The sequence below is a fragment of the Hippopotamus amphibius genome, chromosome 2 (genome assembly GCF_030028045.1).
Source record: "Hippopotamus amphibius kiboko isolate mHipAmp2 chromosome 2, mHipAmp2.hap2, whole genome shotgun sequence".
Taxonomy (NCBI): domain Eukaryota; kingdom Metazoa; phylum Chordata; class Mammalia; order Artiodactyla; family Hippopotamidae; genus Hippopotamus; species Hippopotamus amphibius.
In genome coordinates, this window is record NC_080187.1 from 56,748,104 (window position 1) to 56,768,220 (window position 20,117).

The 20,117-nt window shown below is 40.9% G+C and overlaps 1 protein-coding gene and 1 pseudogene across 1 annotated transcript in view; one reads left to right on the forward strand and one right to left on the reverse strand.

Annotated features, from left to right (window-relative positions):
• DPYSL2 (dihydropyrimidinase like 2) overlaps positions 1-19,752 on the reverse strand; it is a 114,192-nt gene extending 94,440 nt beyond the window's left edge. The window contains exon 1 of the mRNA XM_057721928.1: positions 19,374-19,752. Within this exon, the coding sequence (XP_057577911.1) occupies positions 19,374-19,727 (354 nt within the window). The 5' untranslated portion in view covers positions 19,728-19,752. The remainder of the gene's footprint in view (positions 1-19,373) is intronic.
• Positions 75-546, forward strand: LOC130845145 (60S ribosomal protein L23a-like; annotated as a pseudogene).
• Positions 19,753-20,117: the final 365 nt, after the last annotated feature.

The following is a 20,117-nucleotide window of genomic DNA, read 5'->3' on the forward strand; positions in this document are numbered from 1 at the left end:
AATGCAAATATTCTCAACAAAATATTAGTAAACTGAATTCAACAGCACGTTAAAAGAATCTCCTTTTCATGAAGATGGCACCGAAAGCCAAGAAGGAAGTCCCTGTCCCTCCCAAAGCTGAAGCCAAAGCAAATGCTCTGAGGGCCAAGAAAGCAGTTTTGAAAGACATCCACAGCCACAAAAAAAAAAAAAAAGATCCAGATGTCACCCACCTTCCGACGGCCCAAAACACTGCAGCTCAGGAGGCAACCCAAATATCCTCGAAGAGCACCCCTGGGGAAACAAGCTCGACCACTAGCCATCATCAAGATCCCCCTCACCACTGAGTCAGCCATGAAGAAAATAGAAGAAAACAACACACTGGTGTTCACTGTGGATGTCAAGGCCAACAAGCACCAAATTAAACAGGCTGTGAAGAAGCTCTATGGCATTGACATGGCTAAGGTGAACACCCTGATCAGGCCTGATGAAGAGAAGAAGGCACATGTTCGACTGGCTCCTGACTATGGTGCTTTGGATGCTTCGAACAAAACTGGGATCATCTAAACTAAGTTCAGCTGGCCAATTCTAAATATAAAAGTTTTCACTAAAAAAAAAAAAAGAAAAAAAAAGAACCTCTAGTGGAACTTATTTGAGGGATGCAACGATGGTTCAACATCTGCAAATCAATCAATGTGATACATCACATTAACAAAATTAAAGATTAAAAAACATGATCATCTCAATAGGTACAGAAAAGGTTTCTGACAAAATACAATGTCCTTTTATAATAAAAACTTTCAAATCAGTATAGAAGGATGTCATACCTCAACATAATAAAGGCATTTTATGATAAGTCCACAACTAACATCATACTCAATACCTCCTAGCACTGGAAGACCTAGACAGAGCAATTAGGCAAGAAGAAAATAATAAAAGCCATCTAAATTGGAAAAGAAAAAGTAAAATTGTCTCTGTTTGTAGATGATATGACCTTATATGTAGAAAATCCTGAGGACTCCACCAAAAACTATTCGAATTTAACAAGGAATTCAGTAAAATTGCAAGATACAAAATCAGCATACAAAAGTTAGTTGCGTTTCTGTATGCCAACTAAGAATTATCTGAAAAAGAAATAAAGAACAATCCCACTCACAATAGCATCAGAAACAATCATATACTTAGCAATAAATTTAACCAAGGAGGTGAAAGATCTGTACACTAAAAACTATATGACTTTGGTGAAAAAAATTGAGGAAGACTCAAATAAATGGAAGGATACTCTGTGTTCATGGATTGGAAGAATTAATATTGTTAAAATGACCATACTACCCAAAGCCATCTACAGATTCAATTTCAATGGCATTTTTCACATAAATAGAAAAAAAAGATTCTAAAATTTGTATGAAATGACAAAGGACCCCAAATAGCCAAACCAATCCTAAGAAAAGAACAAAGCTGGAGGCATAACACTTCCTGACTTCAAATTACAAAGTTATAGTAATCAAAACAGTATGGTAATGGCATTAAAAACAGACAGACCAGTGGAACAGAATCTAGAGCCCAGAAATGAATCCTTGCATATAAGATCAACTAATACTTGCCAAAGGAGCCAAGAATACTCAATAGGGTAAAAATTTCTTCAACAAATGGTGCTGGGAAAAAAAACTGGATAATTACATGCAGAATTTTCTTTTTTTTTTTACATTATCAATATGTGTGTTTTTAGAGATTAACTCTCTTCTCAGGGCTTCTACTCTAAAGCTGTTACCAGTTATACCTGCTATAATCTCTGTAGTCTCATTATCATTATATAAGCAATTATTTTGAAATCCCAAAGTTTTCTTTAGCCTATGTGGAAACATAACTAGAACTAAGTATACTTTGTTCCTTATTTTGCAATAATGTTTTAAAATTTTTAAACCATTTTCTAAATTTTAAATTTTACCTGACATTATTTAGAATATTTTATTTTAAAATAAAAGAAAATCTGTTTATAATACTTTTATTATGTTTAAAGATGGATTGTTAGCTTTAAAAAAATTAGAGGGGAATTCTGTGGTGCTCCAGTGGTTAGGACTCTGCTTTCACTGCTGAGGGTGCAGGTTCAATCCCTGTTGGGGGAACTAAGATCCCACAAGCTGCGTGGCACAGCCAAAAAAAAGGAAAAAAAAGAAAACGAGATTAAAAGACTCATTTTCTAACCACACAGCCATATTGTCTACATTTAAAGATGCCGAAGATGAAATTGACGTATCAGAAGGTTCTTTGAGTCACTTTTCATGTAAAACATGTTATTTATGTCAACTGGTAATGAGTTTATTATTGCTATTTTTAAATGAAATAATAAAGATTTTAAAATCCCCAGCTTTAATTTCTAATACGGTAAATACAGAGAGCTATAACGTACAAAAACAAAGGCTCTTTGGGGTCATCAATAATTTTTAAGAATGTAAAGTCATCCCGAGTGCAAAAAGTTTGAGAAGCACTGATTTAGAGGACAGATAGAAGAGTGTGAGTCAGCAAAGAAGACTGAGAGGGAGGCTGGTGATTAGGAGGAAAACCAGGGAGAGTAGCATTACAGAAATCAGAAGAGCGGTTCAAAACAAGAGAGTATTAAATAAATGGGTTCAAGTTTGCTCCTCTATCTTGGCCCCTGTATTATTTACTTCTTTACAGTACACCGGGACTGTTGGCTCAAAGCCCACCAGCACCAAATTCAAATTTTTACACATCCAATTGCTTTAAATATAGCCCCAATAAGCATATTTTCAGCCATTTAAAGCCTGCCTACTTTGCATATCCTGAAAAACTGCACCCAACATCTGCTAGCCATAAATTTTAAAAAACTTTGTGTCTATAGAAGACGCCGAAGTGCTGCTGCCCTTCTGAGGCTCTGACCCAGACACACAACTGTGCTGCTGAGCAACATCACCTAGAGTCATAAGCTTCCACCCCCACCCAGTACGATGCCCCTCTCCCCCAGGAGTTCCCTTGCCCTCTTTCCCTTCTGGGTGGCAGCCCACACCTCTGTCCCCCAGGGCGCCTTCTGGGTGGGGCTTTCCCTCTCAAGCAACGTGTCAAAGCTCCGCCCAAAAAGGCTCGTGTGCTACTGCCATCTAGTGGTCATGTTTTTCCCTTTACCAGCCCCAATTGTCCTCAAACCCACTAGAGTGGGCACTGTCATAAAGCATTGGGTTATAGAGTAAGATAATAACAGGAAAGGGTCCATTGAATCCACTCCAAGGAAAGTGCTATGATCTTGACGAGTTTCGGTAGATACAGAAGTCATATTGGAGTGGGTTGAAGAGTGAGTTGTGGTATCCCAAATACATAAACAACTCTTAGAAGCCAAAAAGAAAAAGACACATATTCCCACAGAAAAATGGGTAAAGATTATAAGCAGGCAGTTTGCAAAAGAAACACTATACATGACCAGTAAACATATGAAAATATGTTCTATCCACTAGCACTCAGACAAAGGCAAGTGAAAATTATGAGATACCATTTCTAACCTATGTGACTGGCAAATTTTTAAACTCTGTTATCAAGGGTTGGTGAGATCATGGGGAAACAGGTATGCTCTTATATGGCTGATGGGAGTGTGAAAAGGACAGTCCCTTTCAAGGGCAATTTGATAGTATCTATAATAATGTTAGACGTGCTTACCCAGAACCCAGAAGTTTCACTACGCGGGGTCTACCAGAGACTAACAGTCACACTCCCTCACAAACAAGCAAGTATGTGCAGGATGCCCCCGAAGCATCGTTTATTATCGATAAAAACTGGAAACAACAGAAAAATGGCTAAATATGCCACGGCGTATTCATACTCTAGAACTATGTCATGGTTAGGAGCACAGACTCTGGAGCCAAATGCCTGATTTTACATCCTAACTTCATCACTTCCTGAGCACATAAACTTAAACAAATTACTTAGTTGTTTTCTGCCTCAATTTCCTCATTAAAATGGAGACAATAATACCTATTCCCCAGGCTCACTGCTTAGGACATGGTTAGCACACAATAAATAGTAGCAATGATTATTTATATCAGCAGTTAAAAGAATGTGAGTTTAAAGGAACGAACAAAATTTATATACATTAACACAGACCTCTGAAGCACACAGAGAGAAAAGGAACAGCTGCCAATACAGAGTGGTATCTTTATGCAACACACACACACACACACACACACACACACGCACAAATAACACTACACATTTTCTCCAAGGACATGTGCACATGTAAATATATAGGAAACAGCCTGGAAGGATACAAAGGAGTGGATAAATCTTGGTTACCTCTGGTCAGAGGAGGGGGCCAGGATGGGGAGAATGGTCAAAGTGGGCTTTAGCCTTATCTCTATGCTTAATAATATATTCTTGTGTGATGTATATAAAGTTCATTTTTTTAAAACAGTGAACGGGAGATGAAGAAACAGAGACAGCACATATAGATTAGACGTCAGAGAGGTTTGCTAAGAGTAGAAGAATCGCAGGATCTGGAGAGGATTGTGGGGTCAAGAGAGGATTTTGTAGGAAAATTTTTTGTCTAATTTTTTAAAATCATTTATTTATTTATTTATTTTTGGCTGCTTCGGGTCTTTGTTGCTGCACGCGGGCTTTCTCTAGTTGTGGAGAGCAGGGGTGATGGGGAGGGGGACTACTCTTTTTTTTTTTTTCTTCATTAAATTTTTTATTGTGGCAAAATATATACAACAGAAAATTTACCAGTTTAACCATTTTTTTCCAAGTTCAATCATCTGTATTTATACACATATCCCCGTATTCCCTCCCTCCCTCGACTCCCCCCCCACCCTCCCCGTCCCAGTCCTCTAAGGCATTATCCATCCTCGAGTTGAACTCCCTTTGTTATACAACAACTTCCCACTGGCCATCTATTTTACAGTTAGCAGTATATATATGTCTATGCTACTCTCTCACTTCGTCTCAGCTTCCCCTTCACCCCCCACCCCCCCAAACCTCGAGTTCTCCATCCATTCTCTGCATCTGTGTCCTTGTTCTTGTCTTGTCACTGAGTTCATCAGTACCATTTTAGATTCCGTATATATGAGTTAGCATACAATATTTGTCTTTCTCTTTCTGACTTACTTCACTCTGTATGACAGACTCTAGGTCTATCCACCTCATTACATATAGCTCCATCTCATTCCTTTTTGTAGCTCAGTAATATTCCATTGTGTATATATGCCACATCTTCTTTATCCATTCATTTGTTGATGGGCATTTAGGTTGCTTCCATGTCCTGGCTATTGTAAATAGTGCTGCAATAAACATTATGGTACATGTTTCTTTTGGGATTATGGTTTTCTCTGGGTATATGCCCAGTAGTGGGATGACTGGATCATATGGTAGTTCTATTTGTAGTTTTTTAAGGAACCTCCAAACTGTTTTCCATAGTGGCTGTACCAACTTACATTCCCACCAACAGTGCAGGAGAGTTTCCTTTTCTCCACACCCTCTCCAACATTTGTTGTTTCCAGATTTTGTGATGATGGCCATTCTGACTGGTGTGAGGTGATATCTCATTGTGGCTTTGACTTGCATTTCTCTGATGATTAGTGATGTTGAACATCTTTTCATGTGTTTGTTGGCCATCTGTATGTCTTCTTTGGAGAAATGTCTATTTAGGTCTTCCGCCCATTTGTGGATTGGGTTATTTGCTTTTTTGGTATTAAGCACTACTCTTTGTTGCAGTGCTTGTGCTGCTCATTGCAATGGCTTCTCTTGTTGCAGAGCATGGGCTCTATGCTTCAGTAGTTGTGGCACATGGGCTCAATAGTTGTGGTTCATGGGCTCTAGAGCACAGGCTCAGTAGTCGTGGGGCACGGGCTTAGCAGCTCTGAGGCATGTGGGATCTTCCCGGACTAGGGCTCAAACCCATGTCCCCTGCATTGGCAGGCAGATTCTTAACCACTGCACCACCACGGAAGCCCAAGAGAGGATTCTGTGAGTTTTACTTTTGTTGTTTGATAATGAAAATGGTAAAGGATGTTTATATGCTGATGGAAATGATCCAGCATGTGGTGATGGGGGCGGACAGTTTGCGGAGGTGGCAAGTGAACGTATTCAGGACGTACATGAGCAGATGGCCATGGGCAGAGTAGTGACCTTCTTTCTGCTGTGAGTTGAAGGGAAGGGAAGACAGTCCTAGTGATGGAAGGTGATAAAATAAGTGGGTTCTTCCCTGAAGATCTGCTTCCTCCTCTACCTCCAAGTGAATAAAGTGGAGTCATCCACTGAGAGAAGGCAGAAGGAAACAGTGCGGAAGGTTTGAGTGGAGAGAAGCTGTAGAGCGTTTGTCTTTGTACTGAAAAGGGTTGAAAGTCCTTTTGCAGTTTGTGGCCATCAATTAAATGAAAATAAACTCTTCCCACCTTGGTGCTCTAAGTAATGCCTCTATACCTTTGCTATGGATCTCATCAAATGGTGCTCTAATTATTTATACACACATACATCTCATATTCATTTTATAGTAACAGCTAAGATTGCAGAGTCCCTATCATAGGCCAAGAATTTTACATACAATACTCCACTCAGTCATCCTAATAACCCCATGAGGTCACTACTTTGATGTCCACTTTTCAAATGAGAAAGCAGTTCTAAAGAAATAGGTGATTTGCTCAGGTAATTCTCTAACATTTTAAAGCTATACTTCTGCTGGTGTACTATTGGTAAGCTAAGTCCACAGTGCAGTGATTAATGTGCTTACTGGATGAATTTATGGTCAGTAGGTAAAGCTGATCTTTCCCAGAAATCCTGTTTTTTGCTAATTTTGTCACTGCAATTGGAGGATATTTAATGAGCAGAGCTGTAGATAATAGCTTTTTGCAGTTAATTTTTTTTCTAGTCATCTTTGCTACCAATTTTGGCATAACCCTATGCCCTGTAAGAAATGTAGTTCATTTATATAAATAAATTAAAAGCCCAGCAATGTGATAGACAGATTTTGGCTCCATTCCTTTTAGTGACTGTGTCTATAACTCCGAACATGTATCAGGTTTTCAAAAGTCAAATTATAGAATATGAAAAAGAATGTGTATACATATGTGTACATATATATATAATTGAATCACTTTGCTGTGCAGCAGAAATTAACATAACATTGTAAATCAACTATACTTCAATAAAAAAAAATTTTTTTTACAGAACTAAAAGTCAGATTACGGATTTCCAGACTTAAAAAGGCATTAGGTCAAAAACCCTAGATGGAACATTCCAACTAAAATACTAATAAAGATCATACAAATACAGAAACACCCAATAGTTCTGTAAATCTAAGACCAACATACATGTAAGGCCAGAATCTTGTAATAATCTTAGGTCTACTATTGCCAGCTAGTATTAGTATATTAATCATGCCTTTTTACGTTCTGTATTTCTAGTCCTTGGACATCTGGGGCCTTGTTGACCCTGGAGAGACTGCCCTTCCCAGGGTGAGCCAGTTCCTAGATTCCTGGACTATTCTGGGAGTGTACCTTTCATATGCAGACCAATCAATCCAGAACCCATAACCCCATCCACCTCCTTTTAGAAGCTCAAGTTGAAGAAGCTGAGTTCACAAGGCCACTTCCCCTTCCTTAATCAGGTGTCAGACAACTAGAGACAGCCCCTGTGTCCCAGGGCCCGCTAAAATTATCCAAACTAGCCAATCCCATGGCTCCCACTGCCTCCTGACACACTCTGGCGCTTGCCCGTGTAGCCCTGCATGCTTGCTCTGCCTCCTGTTTCTAAGAACCTGTGAGCATAAAAACGCCTTCCTTCATGACAGTCATTTCCATGTCTGTGTGCCTTCCCATACCAGATTGAAACAAACCCCAGGTGCATTTTAAAACAATTGCCCATGCTGGCCTGGGAGGAGTCATCTCTCTTTATCCAACAGAGATGAAAACTTCTGGAAAGAGTCTGTGCAGGAAAGGCCAGACAAGGAGAGGTAAAAGATATGCCACCGCACAGGTGGGGGGTGGGGGAGGAGGGTTGGGGGGAGGGATAGATGGGGAGTTTGTGATTGACATGTACACACTGCTCTCTTTAAGAGAGATAACCAACAAGGACCTTCTGTATTGCACAGGGAACACTGCTCAATATATTATGATAACCTAAATGGGAAAAGTATTTGAAAAATAATAGATACATGTATATGCATAACTGAATCACTTTGCTGTACACCTGAAACTAACACAATGTTGTTAATCAACTCTACTCCAAAATAAAATAAATGCTTTTTTTTTTAAAAAAAGAGATATGCCACCTCAACGAATGCTGGCCTGGCAGCCAATGCCACGCTGCCCCAGGCAAGGCATTCACAAATCTAGGTCAAAATGAGAAAAATAAGGACAATACATTTAATTTTTCATAAAGTTCAATTCATCTATATGTTTAAATTCGAGAGTTGTTTATCTCTTTAATAGTTTTAAGTGCAAAAATGTTCTTCATTTTGGAAGATGATACTACAGAGTTATGCTGGATTTTTTTTTTAGTGTCCCTATTTTGGCAACATAAAAATTTGGCAACCCTTAAGTTGTTCCCCAAAATTGTTTTTGAAATTTAACTGAAGAGTGAAAGCCAAAGTCTGCAACTTCGGCACCAGAAAATGGGAATTGGACAAGGAGTTGGTATTTGAATCAATCCCCAAACTCTTAAGCGTAATAAAGATTCAACTGGTACACATAGTCAGGGAATGAGGGTGAAGAGTGTTCACACACTCATCTGCTATAAACATGAATTCTGAAGTGACCTCATCTGAATTGAAGGTAAATACAAAGGAAAAAAATCAAGATTATGAAAAATTGTTACAGAACATGAAATAAGAGATACCACCTCCTGGGGGTGGGGAAGGGGAGTTCAGGAAACTATTTGGCATCTTCAGTGGAAGACAGGAAGATATCTCTAAAATAGAAACAGACATAAAACACTACAGAATAGACTCTATCACATCAAGCTCTGATTTTAACAGTATGTTGAGAAACAGAAAATAGTTGCTGAGATCTGGCCTGGCACTCACAGCAAGGCCTGAGCGTTCTCTTATCGAATGTAAATTTCACAGAGCATCCGTATCAGAGAAGGCCACTCAGCGACCACAATGGATCAAAATAAAGATGAGACTCCTCCAGAAAATCACATCTAATAAAATATGAACATTGTCCAAGTCACAAAATACCAAACAAAATCTGCCCATCTAAATTAATATGAGCGCTCACTGCTTATTTACCAACCACAGCTTCAGCCTCAGACTAATCTGCCCTTGTAAAGATAAGAGTTATTAAGATACCCGATCACAGAATTGTTGCCACTTTGTGACAGCACCCAGTCCAGAGGGAATACTTGCTTCCTTGGGCCCTTGCCAGAATCACCCCATCAAAGCCCAAATCTCTTTCTAATGCCCCCGTACAGATGCCCCATGGTTCCCTGTCGTGTGTGGTCTCTCTCACTGCAACAAGTAATAAACCCAACTCATTCAACTTCTCATTAAAGTCAGAAATCAAACAGGGAACCCTAATAAAACCACCATTATTCAACATAGTTCTAGGAGTTGAAGCAATGTGATCAGATCAGGAAGAGAAATAATAAATAAAGACATTGGAAAAAAAAACATACAAGTAATACTAGACAATTAAACTGTCCCAAGAGAATCAATCAAAAACTATTAGAACCCAAAGTGAATTCAATAAAGCAATCTATTATAAATTAACATAAAACTACAAAATATAATGGGGAAATTCTCCATGCACAGTAGCAACAAAACATCTGGGAATAAATGTAACAAAAAATGTCAGAGGAATAGAACAAAATACCATGAAAAAAATTGCAAGACATACTATAAACTGAGGTAGAAAGGCTTACTATCCTAAAAATAATTTCTTAAATTTGATATATAAATTTAATATAATTCTGACAAAAGTTATATCAGGTTTCCGTAACTGAAAATATCTTTCATGGAAAATGCAGTTGAATGGTGGAAAAAAAAAAAAAATGAAGAAAATTAAGATACTAAAAAGTTACAATACAGCACAGGGAATAAAGCCAATATTTTATAATAACCATAAGTGAAGTATAATCTATAAAAACTTTGAATCAAAAAAAAAAAAAAAACTTTGAATCACTATGTTGTATACCTGAAACTGATATAATTTTAATCAATTTTATAATCAATTTTAATTAATTTTATAATCAATTGTTTAAAAAATTACAGTAACTAAAGTGGTAATGAATCACTACGAAATTAGTAAGGCAAACTAACGAAACAGAGTAGGAAGCCGAAAAACATGCAGGCATATATAAAAAGTTGAGTATATAAAAAATAAGTGAAGAAATATCAATTATTCAATAAATGCCGTTAGGACAATTGGCTAATGACTTGAAAAATTAAGTTATATCTTAATTCAAGTTATAGACAAAAATTAATTGCCAGATTTAAATGTAAAAAAACACAAAACCCAAAAAGATTTTAAAAGAAATTACAAGTAAGTAATAATCTTGACAGGAAAAAAAAAGTCAGAAAAGATGAACTGACTTAACTATGTAAAATTTAAGTTTGGATGTCAAAAAATAAAGGTCATAAAAAAATTAGGTGCAAACTAGGAAAAAACATGTAACAAGGGATTTTAAAATGTATCCATTTTAATATATGATTTTTACGAATCAGTGTTTAAAATATGAATACATTGATAGGAAAATCTGCAAAAAGCAGGATACCACTTGTCACCTATAAATTTGGGAAATATCTACAGGAACTATAATAACCAGTGATGTCAGGGATACTGAAAAACAGTATTTCTCATTCACTTTTGGTAGGAGTATAAAGACTGTATAATACACAAAATGTTATCAGTGGTTATTTCTAGCTAATAAGATTTTCAATGATTTATTTTTTGTGAAGTTGCATATCAGTGTAATCTACAATAAACATAGTACTTTGTCATGTTATTTCTAAGAAATAGAACAAATAAAGACTGAATTCAGTTAGTTTCTCAGTTATTTTTCCTAAATACAGCTCGTTAGTCACTGCCCTCCTTAATATCATCCCTACCACTCCCAAATCACTGGTCTGGAAAACAAATTTTCAACTTCATTAAAAATATATATAACTACATATATGTGCAAATATGCATTTTCTTTATATGAACAGGACTGTGAGACAGAAAGATCAGACTTAGGCAGTACATGAAGCACTCAAGAATACTGCACTGTGGCAAATGCGATTCTAAACGCATTTTAAAGCTCCCATAAAACAACAAAATTTAGTTACATGAATACAATTCTAGGAAACAAGGCCCTGGAACTTCTTCGCCAAATTTCCGTTGATCCGGCAGTTTTGAGAACAGCCAGGGATAATATAACATCAAAAGCCTGAGCAACAAAAGAAAAGACAGATAAATTGGACTTAAAATTAAAAGCTTCTGTACATCAAAGGACACTATCAAAAAGTGAATAGACACCAGAGAATGGGAGAAAATATTTGCAAACCTTTTATCTGATAAGGAGCTGGTATTTAGAGTATATAAAGAACTCCTACAACTCAACAACAAAAAGCTCAATTTAAAGATGGGCAAAGGATTTGAATAGACATTTCTCCAAAGCTATACAAATGACCAATAAGCATATGAAAAGATGTTCAACATCATTATTCATTAGGGAAATGCAAATCAAAACCACAATGGCATATCATTTTATACCCACTAGGATGGCTGTAATAAAAAAATAATGTGTTGTGCAAGACATGCAGAAATTGAAGCACTTGTAGGCTTAGTGGGAATGTAAAACGGTGCAGCCATTGTGGAAAACAGTTTGTCAGTTCCTCAAAAAGTTAAACATAGAATTACCATATGACTTAACTGTCCCATTCCTAGGTATACACCCAAGAGAACCAAAAAAATATGTTCAAACTAAAACTTAAGAAATATTGTCCTGAATGAAGTGCCAATCTGTGCTACAATGTGGATGAACCTTGAAAACACTACATTAAGTGAAAGAAGCCACACACAAAAGGCCACATATTGGGCTTCACACATAACAGGGGCACAGTGGTTAAGAATCCGCCTGCCAATGCAGGGGACATGGGTTTGATCCCTGGTCTGGGAAGATCCCACATGCCTTGGAGCTACCAAGCCCATGCGCCACAACTACTAAGCCTGTTCTCTAGAGCTTGCAAGCCACAATTACTGAAGCCCACATGCCTAGAGGTGCTCCGCTGCAAGAGAAGCCACCACACTGTGAAGCCCGAGCACCGCAATGAAGTGTAGCCCCTGCTCGCTGCACACAGCAACAGAAACCCAACGCAGCCAATTAATTAATTAATTAATTTAAAAAGGCCACATGTCACATGATTCCGTTCATGTGAAGTGTTCAGAACAGGTAAATCTATGGAGAGGAAAGTTGATGGTTGGTTGCCACAAGCTGGGATGATGGGGGATTGGGAAGTGATAGCTTAAGAGATATAGGATTTCTTTTCGGAGTGATGAAAACGTTCTGAAATTAGACAATAGTAATGGTTGCACAAGATTGTGAACATATTAAAAGTCATTGAATTGTAGACTTCAAAATGGTGAAAAAGAATTTTATGTTACATGAATTTTACTTCTCTTAAAAAAAAGAAAGAAAAAGAAGAACAGCCTGGAACAGCACAGCTTTCTTTCAGAGATTTTAGTGGAAATGGAAGAAGGAGCCTTAGAGGGTAAATCCTGGCCCGATGACAGCACCAGGTAGGTGACCATGTAGGTTAGCACAGCTTGTGAAGACAAAGCCAGGACTATAAGCTGGGCTTCCTAACTCCTAGCTCAGAGTTCTTTCCACCAGGGAGCTGCCTCAAAATCAGAGCCCAGGCCAGCTGTCTGTATGTCTCAAAAGCAAACCCCAAGTCACCTTCAAGACCAGGTGCTTTCCCTTCAAGGCAATATTTGTGTGCAGCTCTTGCCCTAAGCTACCAGCCTGGGCCACAGGCTGCAACCAACCCAACTCAAGTGTCCATCAACACATCTGCCAATGTTTTTATTGACTCTCTCATTATTTTCTTGTAGTTCATGATTTACATCAAGTGGGAAAATCACATTGTCATCACATTGCTCTAATCTTAGAAAAGCCTGTCATTCATAATGTCAGGGTTGGCCTCTGTCCCAGTGATATTTAAAACCGTGTCTTGTGTTTAAAAAAATGATGGACAGAATATCAACAGTGTAGGGCACATCCATAAAGACAGATCAATGGTCTCTTTCATAAATGGCTTCAAAGAACACATTGCAAAACAGAAAAAAAAAGTAGATTCTCAGAACTGCTCAGGACTAGTTTTGCAATAGTTAATTCTTCAGAGATAAAATGAGAAAAGAATAATTAATGTCGAAAGCAATTCAGTACATCACAGCGATTAAGATGCTCTTTAGTCACACAGATGTGGGTTCAAATTCTGCCTCTGGCTTTTAGTTAGCAAGTTTCTTTGACATTCAGGTATTTCTTTTACAAAATATGGATAATAGTAGTACCTATTTAATAAAATTGTCTTAGCAGAAATAAGACAAGATACCAAGGGAGAAAGGGGAGGTGGTGGTGGGATAAATTGGAAGATTAGGATTGACATATATATACTACTGATACTGTGTATAAAATAGATAACTAATGAGAAACTACTGTATAGCACAGGGAGCTCTACTTAGGGCTCTGTGGTGACCTAAATGGGAACGAGATCCAAAGAAGAGGGGACATGTGTCTACGTATAGCTGATTTACTTTGCTGTACAGTAGAAACTAACACAACATTGTAAAGCAACTATACTCCAATAAAATTTTTTTAAGAAGAGAGGATATATGTATATGTATAACTGATTCACTTTGCTCTACACCTGAAACTAGCACAACATTGTAAATCAACTATATGCTGATAAAATTTTTTTTAAATGATGATGCAAGCATTTAACACAGGGCATACCCCATAGAATATATAAAGTTTAATGGGATATGAAATATTTTGCCTAGAAAGCTAAATTGTACTTTTAAGTTCACTAACTATCTCTACAGTGGAACTGAGTCATAGAATACTGTCTTGCAAGAAGAAATAAGGGACTAAGTCAGGAAACCTTGGTTCAAATCCTAGTTCCAGCACTTATTAAATAGCAAGACCTTGGAATAGATCAGGAAATGTCACTGCCTCTCTGTGTCCTTATTTACAGAAAGGGAAAAATGCCTATATCAGAAGGTTGGGGGACAATTTTTAAAATAATATATTCTACACATTCTAAAATACAGGACCTAGAAGGTAAAAAAGGACATAGAAGCGAGCAATAAAGATGGTGGAGTAGCAGGATGTGAAGCACACCTCTTCCCACAAATGCATTCTAGAGTTATATAGTGCTACATAAATAACAGGGTTTTACTGGTATAGGACTGCAGCGGGACAGAGCAGTGAGACATCTTCATCCTACTCGTGGGACTGTCACCTGAGTTCCGCAGGGTGAAGCACTGTCTTTCTGGACATCAATTTCTCCACCTTTAAAGTGAGGTGATCAAAAATTATTAGGTCTCTTTCAAGATCGGACATTCAATGGTAGTACACATGTGAATCCATGATCAAGTCTGACTCTCCCTTCTTTCTCAAAGAAGTAGAGAGGAACACTGGCACCAGGGGACCCATAAGAATACCTAGCTTGTCTTTACCTAGGATGGGAAAATGCCCAGCCTGTGCCTGATTTCCATGGCCCACAAGTTTGTGAACCATGCAATGTTCAAGAGGTCATGGCCAGACGTTGTCAATAACAGCAATTCTCTCCACCCTCAAGCTACAAGGAAGGGAAGATGGAAGAGGTTTTTAGTGGGAGTTTTCTTCTACTCAGGCCTTGGGTCCCAGGCTGGGTGAGTCTATCTCATCCCAACTGTGATTCCTCTTACTTCCTCTCACAACGAATTCATTGCAGATCTGTTGAGTAACAGATTTTTCAATCATCAATAACTTGTTAAAATTTAACTAACTGTAGGAATATTATTCAGCCTTTAAAAAGAAATAAATCTTGTCACATGCTACCACGTGGATGAACTTTGAGAACATTGTGCTAGGTGAAAGAAGCCAGTTACAAAAAGACAAACACTGTGATTCCACTTATATTAAGTACCTGGAGGAGTCAAATTCATAGAGACAGAAAGTGGAAGGGTGGTTGTCAGGGGCTGGGGGGAGGGGGAGTTAATGGTTTAGTGAGCATGGAGTTTCAGTTTTGCAAGATGAAAAAGTTCTGGAGGTCGGTTGCACAATAGTATGAATATATTTAACATGACTGAACTGTACCCTTTAAAATGGTTGAGAGGGTAAATTTTATGTTACGTGTATTTCACCACGATTACTTTTTAAAATTTAACTAATTCTATGATCATTTAGGAAATCGAGTAACCGTAACCAGTAATTATGCATCATCACAGTGTTCTTCTCCTCCCCAAGTACCCCTCCTCCTTCGAACCCAGATAGGTCTTAGGTTTATTTGGAATCCTGAACACACGAATATTCATATTTATGTCTCCCCTTTTGAAACTATGTGGCCTCTAAAATATCAAATTAATGCCCTTGTTCTAGGCTCCCAGCCAAATCTCCACCACACATCCTGCTAACTAGACATCTATTTTGTTGAACAGGCTAGTCTATTATCAAACAAGTATCTCTAGGGACAACTTGTGTATCAGTTACTCACATAAGAAATGGATGCCTTCAATCATTGGGATTTCTCTCTAGCTAAGATTAATATGAGGAAGAGATTTTTTTTTTTGATGTGGACCATTTTTAAAGTCTTTATTGAATATGTTACAATATTGCTTCTGTTTCACGTTTTGGTTTTTTGGCCATGATGTATGTGGGCCAACCCAACCAGGGATCGAACCCACACCCCCTACATTGGAAAGTGAAGTCTTAACCACTGGACCACCATGGAAGTCCTAAGGAAGAGATTTTGAATGGGGGTAGGGGATGCAAAAGAGAAGAGAGTGATTTCAGAACTCGTTGCTTTTGAAGAAAGAAAGATCTAGAATGAGCATCACCATCAGGATGGTGCAGGAGTGGTATCGAACAGTAAGAGGGCAGCAGAATCACCGGGCACCCAGGGCTGGGAAGATACTCAACATGGGGAGAAGGCATGGTGACACAGAATGGAAGGGATTATCAGAAAGCATTTTACAGACTTGGGTATTTTGTCAAGTTCAGCAGCAATCTCGTATAGTTCATTCATTGGCACCTGCCCTAGGGAAGTGGAGAATAACTCCCCTGATACTCTAGTCTATGCAGGTTGTTTGTTGCTGGGAAAAGAGCCTGGGAGCCACTTTGGAAGGGATGCTCATGGTCTAGTATCCCCGGGTGAACAGCTGGTTCTGGCTAAACTGTGTCTGAGGTGGAACGGAGGGAATTCCTAGGAGGAAGGGAGGAGGCTGGGGGACCCCTGAGCACTGGCAAGGAGAATTAGGCCAAACATGCTGTCCTTCTGCTCTCTGTTCCAAGAAGCTCAGAGTCCTTCATGGGTGGTGATCAACTTAACCTCACTGCAACCCAAGGTGAACATCCCCAAGCACACAAAGGAAAAGAGACTAATGAGATAGCTTTCCTCATTCACATTCACTACACAGGCTCTTTCCTTTCACCACAATTTACCAACCCAGCCCAAGCCACACCCATTGCTTTCTGATGCCAACCCGCAAATGCAAATGCAAGTTGTCAACCTCCCCTCATCTCCCACAAGCCATGTGGCATCTGGGCTAAGGAAGCCTGTACCATCCTTTCCCAAAGCCTTGCTAGAAGAACAGCACGACCCCTAGAGCAGACAAAGCCACTTCTGACAATACAATAATGACACATATAAATACAGATTTAGGGGAGGAGGGAGACATGAGACAGGGGCCCCAAGACCCACTCACTCTCGTTCTCCTCCACCTCTGTCTGTTCCAGGGCTTCAGATAGGAATGCCCTGAGATGTTGGTAGTTACTTTGCTCATTAGCTGAAAACTAAGTAATGGCTACTCAATTCAGTCAAAGTGATGGATCCAACCATGCTTTTGGAAATAAGCATAGATATAGGTATAGATAGATATAGATATAGATATAGATATAGATATAGATATAGAACCACAAATCCCTTTTCTCTCTTGTATAGACATGAAATCTTCAAACACTGATCCTGGTAAATGCTCTTAGTCATGAATGAAAAAAAAAAAAACTCCCACAGGAACAGCTTTTATGTGATAAGGCAACATTGAAAATGAAGATTCAGGGAAGGCTGATGAAAGACCAAGCCAGAATCACCCTCTGTTACTAGTAACTGGATACCCAAAGCAAATGTGGGTTTTCAGAGGCTAAAACTGCCTGGGGTGTTGGTTGGGTATTTCCTCTTCAAATCTCCCCCTCCATGTGCCCTAGGTCTACAATTTAGAATTTCTATTAAATTCAGAGAGTGTTCAAACAAGTAGCTCTGACGGTCAAACATCCAAGCTTCTAAATGGACAGGAAAAGAGATGTGTTATTCAACCCAGTGAAACTTTGCCTTTCAAGCTTGAGCTTTAATTCCTTGCCATCATTATAAAGGTGGTCACTTTCAACCTCTGTCCTCTGATCTGCCATTTTCTAAATGATCTCTTTCTTATCTCAAGGCATTTTTCTGCTCCCTTTAGGACATCAGGATTACCATCACAACTAGCTGAAGATGAAGATACTATACAAATCATGGTCTGGCCCTCACCCAGTGTATTCACACAGGGAAGTGTTTCACATCACTCAGCTTTCAGTAATAAGTCACATTATTAGGAACTTTTACTTCAATTGTCTGATCACTTGGAACAAAGCCAGTTCTTGGATTGAGTTCTTCTGGTTGACTCATAGTGAAATATGGGTAGCAGGTACCCCCTCCCATGTGCATAAATCAGAGGACAGGGCTGCAGGTGGAGGAATTAATTAATTAGCTGTCATTTGAAAGTGACAGCAAATGGTTTATCTGTCCTAGAACTGGTCCTATAAAAGTCAAAAGCTGCAAAACTCTGTACCACATCAGGAAACAGTAATGTGTTCGGGCCATTGTCATCAACCCTTAAGTGTTCTCTGATGAGTTCCTGGGAGCCTACAACCTGAGTGCCGAATAAATGCTTGTTATCACTCAGTGGACATGTACAGCCCACTCCCAACTACTCCGGAACACCCTTAAGAAGAAATCACCTTGAGCTTTTTATAGCTAACCTTCACCCTACCCAGAAAAGCAAGGCATACCATAGGTATTCAATAAATAAGCAGTCATTGATTTCTCGTCTTCACCAACGGTCATGGGAGAAAAACAGCAAACAAGTGTTGAAACCTTTCACACAGTAATTTATCACTTGAGAAATTAAGGCTGAGGGAAAAAAACTGCACTAGTGTGAAGGTCACCCTGATTAAAAAAAAAAAAAAAACACGTGGTATGAGAAGACTTAAAATGCACACTGTACATATTTGCCAGAGATGACAAACATTTTCTGAAATTAGGTTTACCAAATTGGTCTTCTTTGTTTCCTCATTAACACAGTATAGGGGATCTAATCCATCTATGACAGCCTAGTCAAAATGTGAGGGTTTTTCCATTTTCTTTTTACAGCCCCTCCCAAACAGTGGCTGGGGGAGCGCTCTGGGAAGCCCTTGCTGAGATACTTAGCGGAACTTTGTTCTCCACATGGGCTATTTAGGAGCGTCGCGGTTTCCTCGCGTGATTCCACTGCCTCCTGGGTCCTTCTCGCGCTGCGAACAGGAGTCAGGGTGACAAGATAGATTCTCCCTTGCGGTCCGGGGGAGGCGCTGACCATGGTCCTGGCCTCCGAGCTCGGGACGCGAGCGCGGAGGGCGCCAGAGGAGCAGCGCTGGGAGAGCGTGCAGGGCGCGGCGGGGCGCAGCCGTCGAGGCCCCCGCCCCTCCTGACCCCCGGGGAGCCCGCCGGCCTGCACGCGAACCCTTCACTGCACGCTCGGAGCTGCATCAAAAAAGGGTGGGGCAGCCAGCCACAGCTGCAATCGGAAGCCGCCCCGGAGGATTTAAGAAGAATGGAAACGCGGTCCGTCCCTTCCCCCTCCAGCCATGCGAACCCCCACCCCCACCCCCACCCCGGCGGGGATAGGCCCATCCTTTACCCCAACCCCCCACCAGTCAGGCCCAGGGAGGCGCGGGCAGCCTTTGTGGGCACACAGCCGCCCACCACCGAGCCCGAGCCTTTCGGCACTCGGCACGGAGAAGGGTCGGGTAGGGTGGGGTGAGTGTGCACAGGCAAGGAAGCAATATTCGAGGCGGGGCAGGACGGTGGGCACGCTGGGATCCTTGGTTCTCCATCAAGCTAAAAGGGGGGCGAGGGAGGGGCGATCCCCACGCCGCATCCTCTGTCTCAAACACCGGCCCCCGCCCATACCAACCTGGTCATTGATGTTCTGCAGGGCTTCCTTGCCCGAGGCCCGCCGAATCTCCACCTTCCGGCCCGATTCAACAGATGGCTCCCCGCCGGCGCGCCGACCCTGCCGGGAGTACGGCGGCTGCGGGTCCGGGCCCAGGTGGGCGACGTCCCGCTGCTGAGCCACCACCTGCCCCGAGCCCCGGCCCACCGACAGCGAGTCGAAGTCGATGGTCTTGTTCTCCGAGGACCCTTCCACTGGGCAGAACATGCCACAGAATTTCTGCCGAGGCTTGGGGCTGCCTGAGCCCAGGTTTTTAAAAAAGGCAGGGACCTCTTCGTCCTCTGCCGCCTTCCCGGATTGCTTTCTCTCGGCCATGGCGTGGGGGGCTTGGGGAGGGTCCTCTCCGTCCGTCCGTCCGCCTGCCGGTCCCTAAGTCTGCCTGTCTCTATGCACAAACCCCCCGGCTGCTGCCGCGGCTGCCGCTCTCTGCCAACCGCAAGGTGTACAGAAAGGAAGGAGGGCTGGCGAGCGAGCGACCAACCCCTCCCGGTCCCTCCCCTTGACCCTGCTTTCTCCCCTCCCTGCCCACGCCCCCCGCCGCCGCCGCGCGAGCTCTGGCGAGCAGCAAAGTTGGGTCTGGGAGGGTGGCGGGCTGCGGCAGCAAGAACCGAGAGGCTGCCAGTTCCCGGCAGCTGCGCGAGCAGGGAGGCGCGGGCGGGGCGGAGGCGGGGCGCGGCGCCCGGGAGGGGAGCGCAGAGCCGGGGA